This window comes from Seriola dumerili, unplaced genomic scaffold (genome assembly GCF_002260705.1).
Source record: "Seriola dumerili isolate Sdu_G_001 unplaced genomic scaffold, Sdu_1.0 BDQW01003014.1, whole genome shotgun sequence".
NCBI lineage: Eukaryota > Metazoa > Chordata > Actinopteri > Carangiformes > Carangidae > Seriola > Seriola dumerili.
This window is the reverse complement of record NW_019177269.1, coordinates 8,090-25,475: the sequence shown is the minus strand read 5'-3', so window position 1 is coordinate 25,475 and position 17,386 is coordinate 8,090. Positions and strand designations below refer to the sequence as shown.

At 45.3% G+C, this 17,386-nt stretch overlaps 1 protein-coding gene across 1 annotated transcript; it reads right to left on the bottom strand.

Annotated features, from left to right (window-relative positions):
* Positions 1-1,346: 1,346 nt before the first annotated feature.
* On the bottom strand, positions 1,347-4,807 carry LOC111239586 (proteinase-activated receptor 1-like). The gene is made up of 2 exons (XM_022769492.1): positions 4,618-4,807; positions 1,347-3,213 (listed from the first exon to the last, which is right to left on the bottom strand). Exons 1-2 carry the CDS (start codon positions 4,688-4,690, stop codon positions 1,955-1,957), a joined length of 1,332 nt encoding a protein of 443 aa, XP_022625213.1. The 5' UTR covers positions 4,691-4,807; the 3' UTR covers positions 1,347-1,954.
* Between the last annotated feature and the right edge of the window lie 12,579 nt (positions 4,808-17,386).

Sequence of the window (17,386 nt, the reverse complement as noted above, 5' to 3'; positions counted from 1 at the left end):
GCTGGTTTCGACACCTGCGTGATGTCACCCGGTCAGGTGACCGCGCGTGGCTCACACAACACACACCCATCATGATGTTGTCGGCGGTGTGAGTGTGTCTTCCTTCCTTCCGGAACTTCCATACGCAAATGAAATATATGTACATGTATTGAATTTCTATAAGCATATTATATATATATATATATATATATATATATATGTAAAAATTACATATGGAACCTGTTAGAAATTGACATATATGTCGAGCTAATAGAAACATGTATATATGCTTATATTGCAGATATATGTTACAAAGCCTGTCACCATATGTTCATATTATATATTTAAATATAAAAGATACACAGACATTTATTTTTTTTTATAGGTATGTTGTTTTAATACAGTTGCATATTACTATGGGTATTTCATATACGTTATAAACTCATATGTTCATATAGCCAGAGGATGTATATATGTGATAATAATATATCTAGTTTGACGTATTTTTTCTTGTATCACTGAGTGTGTTTACATGCACAGCAGGATGCTGGTCATGACTGGGGGTTTTGGAGTATGTTTAGCAGATGTAAACAGGGTTCAGAAAAACCTACATAAGATCTTATCTCAGTTTTGAGAAACCTGGATTTCCCAATAGAAGCCAGGACACTGTGGCACGTAAACACCTTATCCAGATTTATGAGCTGTAGAGAAATCAAAACACACTTGTTGACGCACAATCAGACCCCACGATTAATTTCACCTGAGTATAAATAATCAGGTTTTTCCTTTTCCATGCAAATGTCTTATCCTGAATCTAATCAAAAACAGGAGGAGGCTCTAAAATCAGGATGTTAATGAACATGTAGACGCACTTACATGTGCTCTCATGCAGAAATGCAGAATCTACTTAACACCTACACATGTGAAACTATGTGCAGATACAGTAGATGTGTATTCCTTCAGTCTTTCATGAACATGTGTAGACCACACATGTTCAAGCTGCACTGGTTTAAAAGCTTGACCTGGCGTCATGTTTAAAATGGGCTGTGCATTAAAAAATATTTTCCTTTTGTTTGGCAAAAAGTCATCCACAGTTTCATATTATTGTAAACTGAAGACCTTTGGGTTTTGGACATTTGGAGATGGGAAATGTTTCTTTTTTTTTGACATTTCATAAACTGAGTGATGAAAAAATAACTTAAGTTAAACATGATCAAACTGATTGTTAGAAAAACAACATTTTTGGGAGGAATTAACTCTTTCTTCAGTAGTTTCATGTCTAACTCTAACCCAATATCTCCAGTTACCATTAATATTAACAGTAATGCAGCGCCACCTGCTGGAGGAGTGAAGAGCCATGACACAGGTGTAGAGTGACGGTTTTAATGGGACACACATTCAGTACAGCACATTTCACACCAGCAGGAGGCAACATGAAACTACAGTGGTGCTTTGTTCACTCTGTGTATCGCTGTTGTTTCTTTAAAACACTGTCACAATGAGAACATTTATCTTGACACAATAAGAAGTAAAAAAAAAACAAAAAAAAACAGTGTTGTACATGTTTTGCTTTTCAAAAAAGTACAAAGTAAAACATGAAACATAAGTGCTTGAAAATAAGCTTTTCAGCAGATTTATACACAATAAAATACAAAAAAAAAAACTTCATTAAATGTTATACCTTTAGACTTACGTTATAAACTCATTAGCTCTTACACATGCCGTGCAAAAATAAAAGCATTTCATAGTATCAAATGTTCAGCTTCTAGAGATTACATTCTTATCTAATCTCGCATCTGGATTTCCTTCCTTCTAATCATGAAAGAGAAACACACGCAGTGGGCTAAAACCTTACAGATTAGCTTTGTGCTGTATTTGCTGTTTGCTGTTGCTTGAACTTCATAATAAAACATGTTTCCCTTTTCAAAACCTTCAAAGAGTCAGTTAAGTGGTGCAGTCATGTCTGCTCAGTCCGTCAGACCAGTAGCTTCTTGTACTGGCTGTTGAGGTTTTCTTGCAAAGAGTCCACTCCCGTAACTGTAGTGTGGATTTTGGAGCTTTCTGTACGGCTGGATTTCAGAATCGCTCTGGAGCTGGATCTGCACGAGTCAGAAGATGAATGACTGAAGCTGCCGCCCCCTGAGGTCTTCTGACACCTCAGCATGCTGGATAGTTGTCTCTGGCACTGGGACGATCCAAAGTAGTAGACCAGGGGATCCAGGAGGCAGTTCAGACTTCCCAAACACACAAAGACTAGATAGGCTGCGTAGGAGCCGTCAGGGTTCTCCTGGATGTTTGTGACGCCTTTGTTAAACTGCAGGTAGTGAGCGAGCAGGAGACAGTTTGTGGGCGTGAAACACAGCACAAATATCACCAGCACCGTCAGAGCCATCACCACTGCTCTGGTTCTTCTGCGCAAGCGTCCTACGACGCCGCGCGGGACCCGGCTCAGGGACCAGATCACCCGAGCGTAGGAAACCACCGTGATGAGCAGAGGCAGGAAGAAGAGGGCGCAGCACAGGGTGATGAAGTAGATCTTGTAGTGCCACATCAGCTTATGCGCAGGCTGGACGTCGTGGCAGGTGATGATGTTCAACTGACTGAGGTGGACAGTCTGGTCAGAGAGGACGAGGGGCAGGGTGCCGGCAAAGGATAGTATCCACATGGCAGCACAGGCTATGATTGAGTTCCGTGGCCTCCTCCAGGACAGGGAGTCGATAGGGTAGACTACAGCGAGAAGACGGTCCACGCTGATGCAAGCTATGAGCAGAACAGAGCAATACATATTCCAGTAAAAGGCTGCGGTGACCACACGGCACATAAGCGGCCCGAATATCCAGTTGTTGCCGCCGAAGTGGTAGGTGATCTTGAAGGGGAGCAGCACGGCGAAGAGCAGGTCGGCACAGGCCAGGTTCAACATGTAGATCGCCGCCGTCTTCTTGGGCCGGATCTTCAGAGAGAACGCCACCACCGCGCAGATGTTGATGGGCACGCTGATGAGGAAGACCAGTGTGTAGAAGGACGGTATGAGGACGGTGGAGAGAGGGCCTGTGAGAAACTGCAGCGCCTCTTCTGAGAGCTCCATCCTTAAGGTGTTGGTTTTATCACCCACCCAGCCGTCTGTAGAGTTATTAAATCTGGTCACCCCATTATCTTGATCAATATAATCCAATGGTATTGGTTCAGCTGTGAATGACTTCTCATAAAGGCCAAAAGTCCGCAATCGTAAGGTGTCTGGAGAGAGAGAGAGAAAGAGTCAGGGCATCCAAGATATTACAGTGAGAGGTGAAAGGTATTTTTTATTCATATCATGATTTATATTATAGAACGGAAATGATTGAGTGATTATTGATCAACAGAAAAGTAATAGGCAACTGTTTTGATTTTGAATCAATTAACTGATTGTATAAAGGTAGATGTCCATGTGTGGTGTGATTATAGATCAGGTCTAGGTTCTATATTAATACTGTGAAAGTATCAAAGCCTCAGTCCACAGAGAAATGCACACAGCCTGTATTCAGAAACTGAGCCTTAAAACCAGCCGTCAGGACTTCTGGAACTTTGTGATGTCACAACAAAACATTCATCGCTCTCAGCCATGCCACAAGCCCCGCCCACCTGGACCCACCATCCAAACCTTGTAGGATTTGGTTTCTCTGAGTGTTTTACCTGAAATCTGCTATATTTTTATTAGATCACTCAGAAAACAGTCAGCCAATCAGAAGAGAGGCTCAGAGCCTGAGAGAGGAGATGTCAAACTACACTGAGATGGTTTTTGGTACTTTGAGATCACAAATAGACTTCCTCAGATAAAACTTCAAATAAAACACAGGAAAAGTGGAAAATATAACTTACTGGTTCCAAACTCTCAAACAGTAATATTTACAGTTTTTTTCTCTCTAGAAAAGTAAACTGTATATATCTAATCTGAAGAGAAATCAATCATCATTTGAACACCACAGCTTTGACCATGAAAAATCATGATAGGCAGGTTTTTACCATATTATGGTTATGGATCAAACGATTAATCATTGCTTGGGCCATAAATCAGTTAGCCAGGTGTTATTTAAAAAATGATTGACTTTTTGAATGATCATTAATGGTTTCAGTAATTTTTTAAAGCAAAAATTGACAAAACAAAACAAAAAAAAAAAGCAAAAAGACAAATGTGGATTTTTTTTTGCTTACAATTCATAGACTAAAGGATTGATTGAAATGAAAAAGATTAAAGATGAAAAGATGAAAAATAATCATTTTATAGTGTGTTAAGTGTTATTTTGATTTTCGATGAATCTGTCCCAAAACGAGGCACATCATCAGACGGCTTGTTTTAAGTTTACAATGATTTAAAGCAAAAAAACAAACAAAAAACAACAACTAATCATCACGTTGACAAACTGTAAACAAGAGCACTTGGGTTATTACCAAAACAGCTGCTGATTATTGATAAATCAACTTATCTTTTTCTATCAAATCAATATAGTAAATTATATCATACCTATATTTCATACCAAAACTAATAAATACACAATGTTACAGATTTGTTGTCAGATACCTATTTAAAAAAAGGCTTTTTAAGTGTTGTTTGAATGGAGCATTTGTTATTTTAATATTAGAGAATAACTTAAGTCTTCTTACCGTTTCTGACCGCTGAAGCAGCACATGCGCAGACCACAACCACCAGCAAGGTTCGTAAAAACTTTGGAAACATTTCGCTAGTGAAAAGTGATTAAAAAAAAAAGGAGAAAAAACGGTGAAACAGTCTCAAACAGCGTCGGACTCTCCGTGTGTCGAGCTCCTCTTCAAACCCCTTTCTGCTGTTGATCATTCCTCGGCCAAAGTTTGTTTGATTTCCGCCCACAGTCCAGTGAGTCCGAAACACAAACAGCCAATCACCAGCGAGATATGCACGCGGACAGACATTCCTGTCGTATGATGTCACCTTTCCTGTCTCACAGCAGCAGCAGCAGCCAGATCCAGTTTAACAGTTAATGTGTCACTGAATGAACCTCAACAAAACTGGGTTCATCATGGAGGGACAATAAAATAAATAAAATAAATAAAATAAATAAAATAAATAAAATAAATAAAAAGGAACAGTGATGTTTTCTTTTTATACTTTTTAAACAAATGTGGTTTCACAAGTAAGTGGAAGTCCATTCCTGCCAGTAAAAGAAAATTGAGATAAAAACGCCTTGATTTATAAAAAAAATATGATAAAAAAGTTTAAAATTCATAATTTTGACTTTTTATACAGACATAAAGTGCGGCTCCTAGGCCGGAGTATGAGGAAGAGAGATAAACTCATAGTGAAGACAACAAAAGCGCAGATTAATTCATTATATGTCTGACCTTGGGAATATCTCTTATTTGGAAGTTATATAAAAGTGGTGTTAGGCACAACAACATACTTTTCATAAATACTAACTGCAGTGTTGTTTCTGAATCTGAGAAGACTGAGTTGTGTGAACATTAGTATGGTACAGTTTGTGTTGCATAAACACACCATTACTCTGTTTCTGCCATGAAGCAATATCCCTAGAGATGCTAAAGTACTTCCTCTATTTGTAGCAGTCATATACAAAAACACATCAGATGGACAGCGATGGGCCGAAACCATTAAAATGACCTGTGTCAGAGCAGATTAGAAGTCCTGTTTATAGTCTTTATTTACTTGCTTATATAAACTAGCCGGTCAGACTCTAATGGCCTCTTTTTCCAGGAGATCACATGGTATTTATTTTCTGTTTTGCATGGCAGAGATCAGGATCACTCACACAAGCTGAAGCCATGGGAGAGTTTGCCTTCATGTGTGTGTCTGGGAGGTTTGTACTCACATAGCAGTTATGAGAACAGATGACCTGAAAAACAAAATAATGGTGGGGCACAGAAAGTGTTTTTCTTAGAAAGAAAGAGAAGATGAAGAGGGGGAGAAGATGTGCTGGTTAGTTTCTCTTAGTGAGATTTAGTGAGAATTTCTGACATCAAGGGAAGGAAATAATGGGACCAGGATAAGGTGGGAGCTGTCTGACTCATTCATCCTGAGCTTTATATCCACTGGGACTCAATATCTGAACTCACAGACTAAACCCACTTCCTCACAAAAATATTTTCAGAATGGCCTGTTTCTTAGTTCTTATCAAATCAATTTGAGCCTATGAGGCCCTTTTCTGCTTCCTTTAGGTAATATTTTGGTATTTTTTGTGGACACCATTAATCACTTTTGTTGACAGACGAGGAGATTAATGCCACTCTCTCCACTCTGTGTCAAACATGAAGCCGGCGGCAGGAGATGATGAGTTTACCTTAGCATGACGAGCGGAATCAGGGGAAGCAGCTCGCCTGGCTCTGTCCAAAGGAAACAAAATCCAACTATCAACACTTCTGAAGCTCACACATTAACACATCATATTCTTCCTGGAGTCAGCTGTCACTACGAGGTTGCCCGACAATCAGGGGAAACTCAAGGCCGAGGTTAATGTTACTGTTTGTCTGCCCTGAGTATCTTGTTAGACTCTGAATACAGAGTTACTAGTGAGGAGCGTGAGTTGTGTTTACTGCTGCTGCTGCTACTGCTGCAGAGCGATACATGGTTGTTTTTCGGCTTTATCTAGCTCTGCTAATGCTAACGTCACCAGCTGCTCCTCGTGAGAGGCAAAAACTGAGGCTACGGTTACCTAGCAACAAGTCCTCCAACCTGAACAACCAAACAGGTTGTTTTTGTCAATCCTCTGATACAACCCCATAGGAGTGTCTCCTGAAGTCGCATCCCTATGGGGCGTACCAGACCTCGGCTGTCGGGGTAACAACAATGAACACACAGACTGTACCAACAGTAGCCTACCTACCTCTGTCGCCATGGTTACAATAAAAATGGTCATGGCTTGGTTAGGTTTAGACACTAAAACTACTTGGTTAGGTTTAGGAAAAGATTGTGATTTAGGTTGAAATAAGCACTTCCTCAACATTACACGGTCTTTGTCGTCATGGTTACAATATAAACAGCTAGTTTCCCATGGGCATCGAACACTACTCTCCTCTGTCATGTTGCTGTGTTTTGTTGACCCATTCACCCACCACAACCTCCTCCTGACGTGGACTTTGTCTCTCTTTATACTACGTCACGGCACTTTTCCCTTTGCTCCGGTCATAATTACAATGACCACTAGATGTCGCCTAGCAACAAAACGTAATTATGGGTCATAATAAGCTGCTGCACAAACAAACAAACAGTTTTTTTTTTTTTACAGGAGGACAATCCATCCCATTCCCTCCCCACAAGAGTGCCCCAAGGATCAGTACTGGGTCCCCTTATTATTATTCTGCTCAAATGGCTTCTCTTCTCACTTGCTATGCAGCTAACACCCAAAAATGATCCACCATGTTCACCAGTTAGTTGCTAACTTCACCTGTCAGGTGTTTGTTGCTGGGCAGAAAGTGTACAGTAGGTTTCGTGCACCATAATACCACAAAACAATGACATGAAAGATGCTATAAAGCTTCACTAAGCTCCACTGAGCTGAGGGAAACTCCAGAGTCATAATTATTTTGTAGTTCATCACCATTATACAAGTGGTCATGTGACATTGTGGTAATACAACAATGAGTAGCTGGACATGGCGTCCACTGCTGAGGTCATGTTGCTCCTGCAGCCTCTTGGGCCTGGGCGTTCCTGAACTAACACAAGCTCATTCCTGCTCATAAAAGGAGGCAGGATACAGACTGTGGGAGATTACATCCACGGTGAAGTTTCTGGCACAGCTCCAGGCCTCTGTTTCGAAAGTTAAATTCCTGTTGTTTTTTCTGTGTGCACTTTAGCACAGTTTATCATTCTCTGGGCATCATCCAGTCAGGACCGGCCTTGGGAGAAGAAAAAGAACAACGACACAGAGGTGAACTACGATACTATCACAGAGGAATTTATGCTACTGAGTTAGAAAAGTATGGACAGTGTCTCAGTTTGGCCACAAAACATTGAGAGACAGACACGGACAGACGAGCCTCCCACACACAGTATATCAGATTTTTACCATCTGGTATGATTCACATGTACAACTGTGAAAACCAGCAGTTATATATAGCCTGCATCAGTGTGTGTATACATCGGTGAAAGAGGAACTTCATATTTTGATCCATCAGACAGAGGAAACTTATGAAAATGACTTAACAAAATAAACTGTGTAAACTTGATGGTATATAAAGCTGCCCTGTTTGTAAAGCAGAACAACATCTGTCACCAGGACATGAAGCAAACTGTACAGGAAGCGCTGACATGCTGAAAAGGCGACTGACAACTTACAGCCTTAATGGCAGAGTAGTAATTTTAACACTATTTCTTCAACAGTATTTAGCATGGTGTAAATTTCCCTTCTGATAAGTGGAAGAGTGTTGTTAATGTAATGTAACGTCCGCTGCTGAATTGTCGGTCGAAGCGCGGAGCAGCGAGGACAGGCACAGAGCACAACAAAGTCTTAACATGTTCAAACGCTTTCTGGCAGACAGGAGACCAAATAAATTTCACTTTTCCCTTGAGCAGGTCAGTGAGAGGTGCTACAACGGTGGAGAAATTCCAACAAAACCCCCTGTAATAACCCACCAGGCCGAGGAACCGCATCAACTCTCTTTTGGTTGTTGGGACAGGATAATTTTGGACAGCCTGGACTTTGGCATCGACAGGACGCACCTGGCCCTGCCCCACCACTCGGCCGAGGTAGGTCACGGTTGCCCTCGCAAACTCACACTTTGCGAGATTAACCGTGAGCCTCGCCTCCGCCAAACAGGTGAACAGCTCCCGGATACACACTAAGTGATCCTCCCAAGTGTCAGAGTAGATGACCACATCATCCAAATACGCCGCGCAACCTTGCATGTCAACGACAACATGGTTCATTAGACGCTGGAATGTGGCCGGCGCGTTACGAAAGCCAAAGGGCATGACGGTATAGGAGTAGAGGCCTGCTGGTGTGATGAAGGCTGCTAACTCACGCGCTCTCTGGGACAGCGGAACCTGCCAATACCCTTTCAATAGGTTGAACTTGCTCACGTACTTCGCCGCGCCCACCTGGTCAATACAATCATCCACCCTAGGGAGAGGAAGAGAATCAGGTTTAGTGACATTGTTCAGTTTACGAAAATCAGAACAGAAACGGGGTGTACCATCTGATTTTGGAACCAGCAAACATGGAGAAGACCAGCTGGAAGCACAAGGCTCTGCAATGCCATTCTCTAACATATATTTCACTTCTGCATCCACGTGCTTGCGTCTGTCAGCATTAACACGATAGAACCTTTGCTTTATGGGTTTAGCCTCCCCAACATCAATGTCATGCTCCAGCAAGTGGGTCTGACTAGGCGAGTCACCAAACAAACAAGGGAAATCCTGAATCAGCGGAGCCAACTCCACTCGCTGCGCCACCGACAAGTTCCCCAACAATGTATCCAGGTTAGCCAGCGCCTCAGAGTTTTTCAGGTGGCCCCTCAACAACGCATGGTCCGCCGTGTCTAACCCATCCTCCTCCAACCCCAGTGAGGCAGGAGGCTCAACCAGCCCTGGGCCAGCTGCACAGATCGCATGGGCCACAACATCTAACTGCGCACCACCCGGCCCCTCGGGAATATGTGCGTAATACGGTTTAAGCAAGTTAACGTGGCACAGCTGAGTAGGCTTTCTACGCTGAGGCGTTGAAATAATATAGTTCTGCTCTGAAACCTTTTTGAGTACTGTGTGCGGACCAGTAAATTTAGCCAGAAAAGGTGAAGTCACCACAGGGAGCAAAGCCAACACTTGATCACCAGGGCTAAAAACACGATGCTCAGCCTGACGGTCATGGTAGGCAGAGCTCTGCACATGCTGGACACGGAGCTGCTTCATCACCTGAGAGAACATACGGGAGGAGAAATTTGACCCCTGATCAGACTGAATGACTTTCGGAATACCAAAGATGGAAATAAACTGAGAGAGTGCCCGCACGACAGAGCGGGTGGTTATGGTACGCAGAGGATAAGCGGCAGGATAACGAGTACTCTGGCACATCACAGTCAAAAGGTAAGTTGCACCTGTTTTAGCAGGAGGCAGAGGACCCACACAATCCACTATCACATGTTCAAACGGCTAATTGACAGCAGCAATGGGACACAATGGCGCTGGTTTTAAGATCTGGTTGGGTTTGTCGGTCAGCTGACAGGTATGACAAGTTTTGATGAACGCAGACACGTCCCTTTTTATATGAGGCCAGAAAAAGTGCCTCAACAGGCGACCATACGTCTTCCTCACCCCAGAACGACCAGACTCATCATGAGCAACCTGCAACACTGGCTGACGGAGCTTAGCTGGCAGCACAATCTGCAATACAGGATCCCCCACAAAACCACTGTGCTGCACCCACCTTCTCACTAGCAGCGCGTCCTGCAAAAAAATACCCACAAGCACTGTCACTCTCAGGCCGAACCTGCTCAAAAAACGGTTTTAAAGAAGAGTCAGCCTGCTGCGCTGCAACTAGATCACTATGAGTTACTGACGCAGGGAAAACAGACAGAGGCAAGGAGAAATTTTCTGACACTTTTCCCTTATCTGACTGAGGCGCCACCTCACATTTTGTTTTTGCCATGGCGCGCGTCACCGCACAGGCTGTGAAAGCCTCGGGAAAATCACGTTCATTCTCATCCGGTTCTGATCTCACCAGTGGCACCGGCGAAACCACCACGGGCGGAGGTACATTTGCCCACACCCGAGCACCGACCAAATCATTGCCCAGAACGACTGACACCCCCCGGATCAGCAACGCAGGCCGGACCGCCAGCTCAGCCTCCCCCTGAAACAAGTCACAGTGCAGCGTCACTTTGTGCAGTGGAACCAGTAACACATTTAGATCCATTCCCCGCACGGGAACAGAACTGCCCATTTCAGACTTGTCAGACAGTGGCAAAACACCAGCCTAAATAAATGAGTGAAAAGCTCCAGTGTCCCTCAGAATCGTCACCGGCACTTTCTCCCCACCACCTACCATGGCCACGAAGCCCTGCGAGATAAACGGCCGGTAGGGATCCCACTCAGCGGGACAAACGTCGTTTACAGGCAAGGAAACAGGACCAACAGGAGTGACCAACGGAGGAACAGGTGCAGCCAAACCAACACCTTTTACATGCGCACCAACAGCAGCATTTCTAGGCTTAGCTCTCAACAAATGACCAGTGTCAATTACACACACCTACAATGATTACCACGCACAGAGCCCAGAGAAAACTTTCCCCCAAAGCGCACAACTTACCAAACAAACACAACAAACTGCCTCCCTCGCACCAAAACCACTCTCACCTGCTTCACAAAAAGGAAACCACAGCAGGAGCGCACCAAAGGGAATCCCTGGGGAAACCCTCACGACCCATTTGTCACACCCCCACAAAACATGCGACTACACGGCATGGAACAACAAACAACCAAAGTCCAGCCGTAAACAGACACCAAATTACAAAAGCCACCACTTAACGGGTCCTACACCATGAGACGAGCCCCCATTTGTCACGACCCGGCTCTAAGGCTGTGACACACAAGGAGGGAAACGCAGACTGAGATGAAAACAAGGATACATTTATTTAACAAAGACAAAATCAACACATGAGCAACGCAAAAGGCGATGGGATGTGAGCATCAGTAAATCTGTGGTGAGTGTACGTGAGTGTGTGAGTGAAAGGCAATGTGTGTGTGTGTGAAAGTGTTGGATGTAGAAAAACAAAAGACAGCAACGCTGGGGAAAATGAATGGGGTCAGAGAGAGGACTCTGGTTGAATGAAGCCGGGGCTTTATAGTAGTGGGCGGCACCGGGCCCAGGTGCCTTCAACTACAGCTTGGCAACTCCGCCCACAAATGACCTGCAGACAAATTGACAATCAGGATGAGAACACAAAAACACAGGCTGAAAGCTAATGACGCAGCAGGGGTCCGTCACAAGTGGTAGATATCAAGCTTGACAACCAGGTCTGGCCACCCACCAAATCTTTCTTTCATTTTGGTCTGTCCTCTGCCCTCCCGACGACAACAGTCACAGTCCTACCATAAAGTAGCCCGAGGAGGAGCCACACCAGCACTGCTGTATCGCGGACGAGGTCAGTTGCCACGATGTCCGAGGCAGGACCCTCCTGAGCAGTCGGGACACTGATAAGATTTGGCTTTTCTCATTGCTCACAGACGAAGCCACAAGGCCATCCCCTTGGCAATGCCTGATAGCTTCTTGGTGATCTGTAATGGCACAGAAAAGACAGTGACATGAATTTAAACAATTTATTTCATTTATATTGAGCGCTCGTATAATAGTACTATGTTTCATTTCCTAAATTCATATTTTACATGCATGTATTGCTAATGCTGTATTTTAGACCACTTTTGTTTATAATGTAGTAATTTACAGCGTTAACGGTTAAAAATATTTACCCTTCTTTGTAGAGTCTATTTTAAGGATACTGCGAAGGTGGACGTTATGCCGGCTTTGAATGTGTCCAGCCTGGTGAGATTGTCTCGTCCATAAACAGCCAGCGTCCACCTGTGTGAAGGAATAATCTACTGGCTCAGGTGGTTCATGAAGCTTGACAGGGCAGGCTTGGCCAGCCAAGCAAAGTCCGAGCGTGCCCCAAGTTATCGGCAGAGGCGCTCAAGCCATTCCTCGCTGTGCGTTTTCCCTCTCGCTGTCTGACCAGCGAGTGGGGACTCGTTTACCGCAAGATTACAGAGAAACCTCAGCGGAAGAGAGGGAAAGAAGAGGCGGAGAATGTTAAGAACCAGGTCTCAGTCAGGATAACAGTTCTGTAAGTCGGTTCAATGACAAGACAATCTGTGACCTGAGGCGGTAAATATGCTCGGTAATACCTCTACCTTTCGAGTCCAGGATCATCGTTCAAAATTGCATCATTCCTGTCTTCCCTTCATCTCTTTCCACCAACAGTCAAACAGTGTGACACACCCTGCAATGTGATGTGGAGGTCAGTGTCAAACCTTCTGGGTTGGATACACTTGCTGGCGATGCGGCGGGACGTATGATGTCGGCTGCCGGCCGTAGGCCCCGGTCCTGGGTACAGGTAGTCCAGGCAGAGGAGGTGGCCGAACAGAAGGGGAGTGGCGCCTGGAGTGAGGGGGGGACCAACCACTGGATGGGCGGGCCCGTCGCTGTTAATTGTCTGGAGGAGGAGGAGGCAGACCCCTGCTGAGGGCCAGGCTGCTCATCCAAGGACACCTGAAATTAAAGGCTGTCCTATGTCACACCTGTTACCAATGAGTCTGGCCCAGCAACCTGGAACAGAGCGAAACACAAAACGGACTGTTTTAGGACTGATTCACCTTCCATTAAAAGATAAGTCACAGAAAGAATCCACACACAACAGCTTTATGACAAAATCTTACCACCGGAAGTTTCAGCGGCTGATATATAGTCAATTCAAAGAGCTGGATGTTGGTTCTGAGCCCATTCAAACATGCTGGCCGGCTAGCACACTGTCTCTCTAAATAGCCACAGACGATCTTTGAGAACAGTTTAATGATTGGCGGAGGTCTCCTCGCGCGTCCGCGGGAGTCACTTCTAGGAAAGCCACGAATGGTTCACAGGTGGATGAAGAACTGGCAAGAAGCTGGATTTTGCATAAGTGTGCCTCTCATGGCAGGCAGTTGGAAAGACCCAGTGAGAAGATTAAGATCAGAAGAGCAGTGTGTGTTATATTCATAAGATCTGATATTCATCCTGTAGAGGAAACTGTGATATTTGAAGTGAATCTCACCCTAGAGACTCTCTTTCCCAGACAGGAAGGCTTTTCCCCTTGTCGCTAGACCTGGTATGAACATGTCAACACGCTTGAGCTGTTCCTCTATGGTCTCTGGAGGAAGACAACTTGCTATTTCCTCCTGCTTCTGTCTGGCAGGTTTGCGCAGGAGCTTGAACGCTACTTGGCTTGGCTTGAGGAAAAAGGTTTTTGAGACTCAAAAGTGAAATTATTATGTTAAGAATGAAATGACAATATACATCAATATACTAGATCATCAAGTATGGAACACACGCATTTGTAACCTGCGGGTGATTAAGCTGGTTAAGAGTGAAACCAGGAAGGCTTAGACTGTCCCACCTTGTAAGCCACTAGGAGTCTCTTGTGTAGATCTAAGGACTGCCGCACCCCGGTAGTCCGGAAACGCAGCCGCCGAGGTATCGCCTGTGTCTTCATATGTCCTCGGAATCAGAGAGAATCCAGCAACACGAGACTGTCCAGGGTGAACGGAGAGATCCTGATCGATGTTGAGGGGCCGTCACCATCCGCCCTTTGCTCGCTATCCTTGATAGCGACACGCCTACAGTCCGAGTCCCAGCTAGGACTGTATAGCCTATATGACGAACTGGTGTTGTTGCGGGAATCCAGCAGCCGTCCCGGAAAGCCAAATCCATCCAACATGGTAACTCCAGAGCTGTTTCAGAGCAGCACCACGAGCTTATCTTTGTGACCTGGTGAGAGGCTCCAAGCAGAAAGGTTTCAAATGTGTAAGTGTTATATTTGTGTATCAGAATTACACGACACAGCGTGGTGTGAAAGCAGCTGTAAAGAGACAGGCTGTAAGAATACACTAAACTCTGTCCACTATTATACCCTATACCTAGAAAGACACCTCTGGTGGGAAGCACACGTGGGAAAGAAATTACTATAAAGATGCTGGACAAGTCGATCAATTATGACATACCCGAAGTGCAATTTTAGAGAGTTCTCCAATTTTTTAATGTGTCTTATATGCTGTATACCCCGCACACGTCCAACTATGCCTGCATCATTTATGTTATTGGTACTATCAATCTGTATAGCAATATAATATAATTTTATTTTTATATTTATATGCTGTTGGAAAAGGAAAGCTAATTCTGATGATCAGTGCCAATTGAAATGCTAGGCCACACCATTATTTATTCTGCAATTCTATTAGTACTTGAGCAAAAATAATGCTAGCTTTCATTTATATATTGTTAATACATTGTTAGCATTTTTTTTTTTTTAATTGTTGGATTTTTTATTTTTCGGTGGAAAAATTTTCTATGATGGTGTTTCCTATGACTATTTTTTTTTTTTTTTTTTGTCCAATACATTTTTTATTTTTTCTCATCTTATTTATTAGGCTTAAATAATTGCTAATCAATGATATTGTGATAAAACACAATTCTGATTGCAGCCTAAATTCTGAATACACCCTGAATCCTTATTCTTATTTTGTCATCTAATAAGTAGCTGAAATTGAAATTTGTCGTATGCAGCAAGTCTAGCCCCTTATTTCATCCTCCTCTGATGTACCTTCTGTCCTATGCTAATCACCTCAAATAAAGGAATGAAGACAGAATGCTAATTGGCTCTAGAGTTCTGCTAATGCTGCAAGTCTAGCCCCACCCTGTCTGTGTCACTGTTCTGTCATCTTTTTTCCACCACAATAAATAGGAGGAAAAATAAAAATGCTAGACTGGCTAATGCTACAAAGCTACCCCAATTCATAAAAGGTGACAGATTCGTGCGTTCATTCTCGTTCACCACACATAAGAAAATGCGCAATGCTAAGGTGCTTATCCGGCTAAAAACGACGCGCGGCGCTAGCTCGCGCCCCCCCCCAGCACAGGCATTGCGCCACCGCAAGCGGAGCTAGCCGCCCGGGCGGCTAGCCTCGCGCCCACCCACCAGCAGCACAGGCCATTGCGCCCAGCAAGGGGAGCTGCCCGCCGGGACGGCTAGCTCGCCCCCAGCTAACGGATACGCCCAGCCAAGGACTCCGACGCACGGCGCAGCTCGCCCCCGCACAGGCCAAGCCAAACGGAGCTAGCCGCCCGGCGGCTACCTCGCGCCCCCCCCCCAGCACAGGCATTGCGCGACAGCAAGCGCGGAGCTAGCCGCCGCCCCGCTTGGATACACGGTTAGTCTCGCCCGCGCTCCCAGCATTCAGGAAATTATTGGCGCCACACGCAATGCAAATGGAGCAGCGGCACGTGATCTGGTTATCTCGGCCCTTCCCAGAAGGGCATTGCCCTCAAAGTGCGGATCTAGATTCTGCCGGCATAGGCTAGCTCGCGCTTATCCATGCGCCGACTCACCCCGCAGCAATGCGCCAGCAAGCGGAGCTAGCACGCCCGGCGCTTAGCTCGCGCCGCCCCCCAGCAGCAGGCATTGCGCCCAGAAAGCGGATCAGGGCTGAGCCGCACGGCGGCTAGCTCTTGCGCTCCCCCCCCTAGCACAGGCATTGCGCCCGAGCAAGCGGAGCTAGCCGACCGGCGGCTAGCTCGTCGCGCCGCCCCAGCACAGGCATTGCGCCCTATCAACAAGCGGAGCTAGCCGCCGGCGGCTAGCTCGCGCCCCGCCCCAGCACAGGCATTGCGCCCGAGCAAGCGGAGCTAAGCCCATTACCCGGCGGCTAGTCGCGCCCCACCCCACCAGGCATTGCGCCCAGCAAGCGGAGCTAGCCGCCCGGCGGCTAGCTCGCGCTCCCCCAGCACAGCATTGCGCCCAGCAAGCGGAGCTAGCCGCCCGGCGGCCTAGCTCGCGCCTCCCCCAGCACAGGCATTGGCGAGAGAGAGAGCCGCACACGTCGGCTGCTCGCGGCGGCCCACCCAGCAGCAGGCATTGGCTGAATGGACGAACTTAGCCCCCGAACTTAGCCGCCCGACTTAGAGCCCCCCCGACTAGCCCCGACATACCCCGACTTTAGCCCCCCGACTACCCCCCGACTTAGCCCCGACTTAGCCCGAGCTTAGCCCCCGACTTAGCCCCCGACTTAGCCCCGACTTAGGCCCCGACTTACCCCGACTTAGCCCCTCGACTTACCCCGACTTAGCCCTCGGTTCCATTAGGCTCAAATTCAATTTTGAGCTATAAAGTCATGTTTAAAATAATTCCAAATTTGGAGTTTGTGAAAATCACTTGTAAAGCCTGGAAAATAAATCTGCAATGAAAAATTCAAGTTTCAATATGTTCAAACAATTGCACTGTGGCAAACAGATGTGTATTCATTGAGACAGTGTTCAATTAAAACTCAACAATGATAGAGTGAGTTAAACAAAGAACACAGGAAAAAGTAGAAAAGCTTTTGTGGACGTCCTGTGCTACAAGATCAAGAGCAGAAAACCTGTAAACACTCAGGTCGCAAAATTCCCAGTGACGAGCACTGAGCACAAGTATGAATTTTGATCCTTAGTCACTTCGTGTCACACTGGGGAATGTTCTTGAACCAGAGTTTTACACTTTGTCTGTCCTGTATCAGCAACACAGATTGACAATCCATTTCTTCTTTTAACAGTGTCTTGTTCAACGCTCAAGCACGTGATCGTTGTGGAGTGTGTATTCAGTTACTTTCACAATATACATAATCTCTTGACCCAAGTGCAATTTGTTTCACATACATTTCAACTTGAAT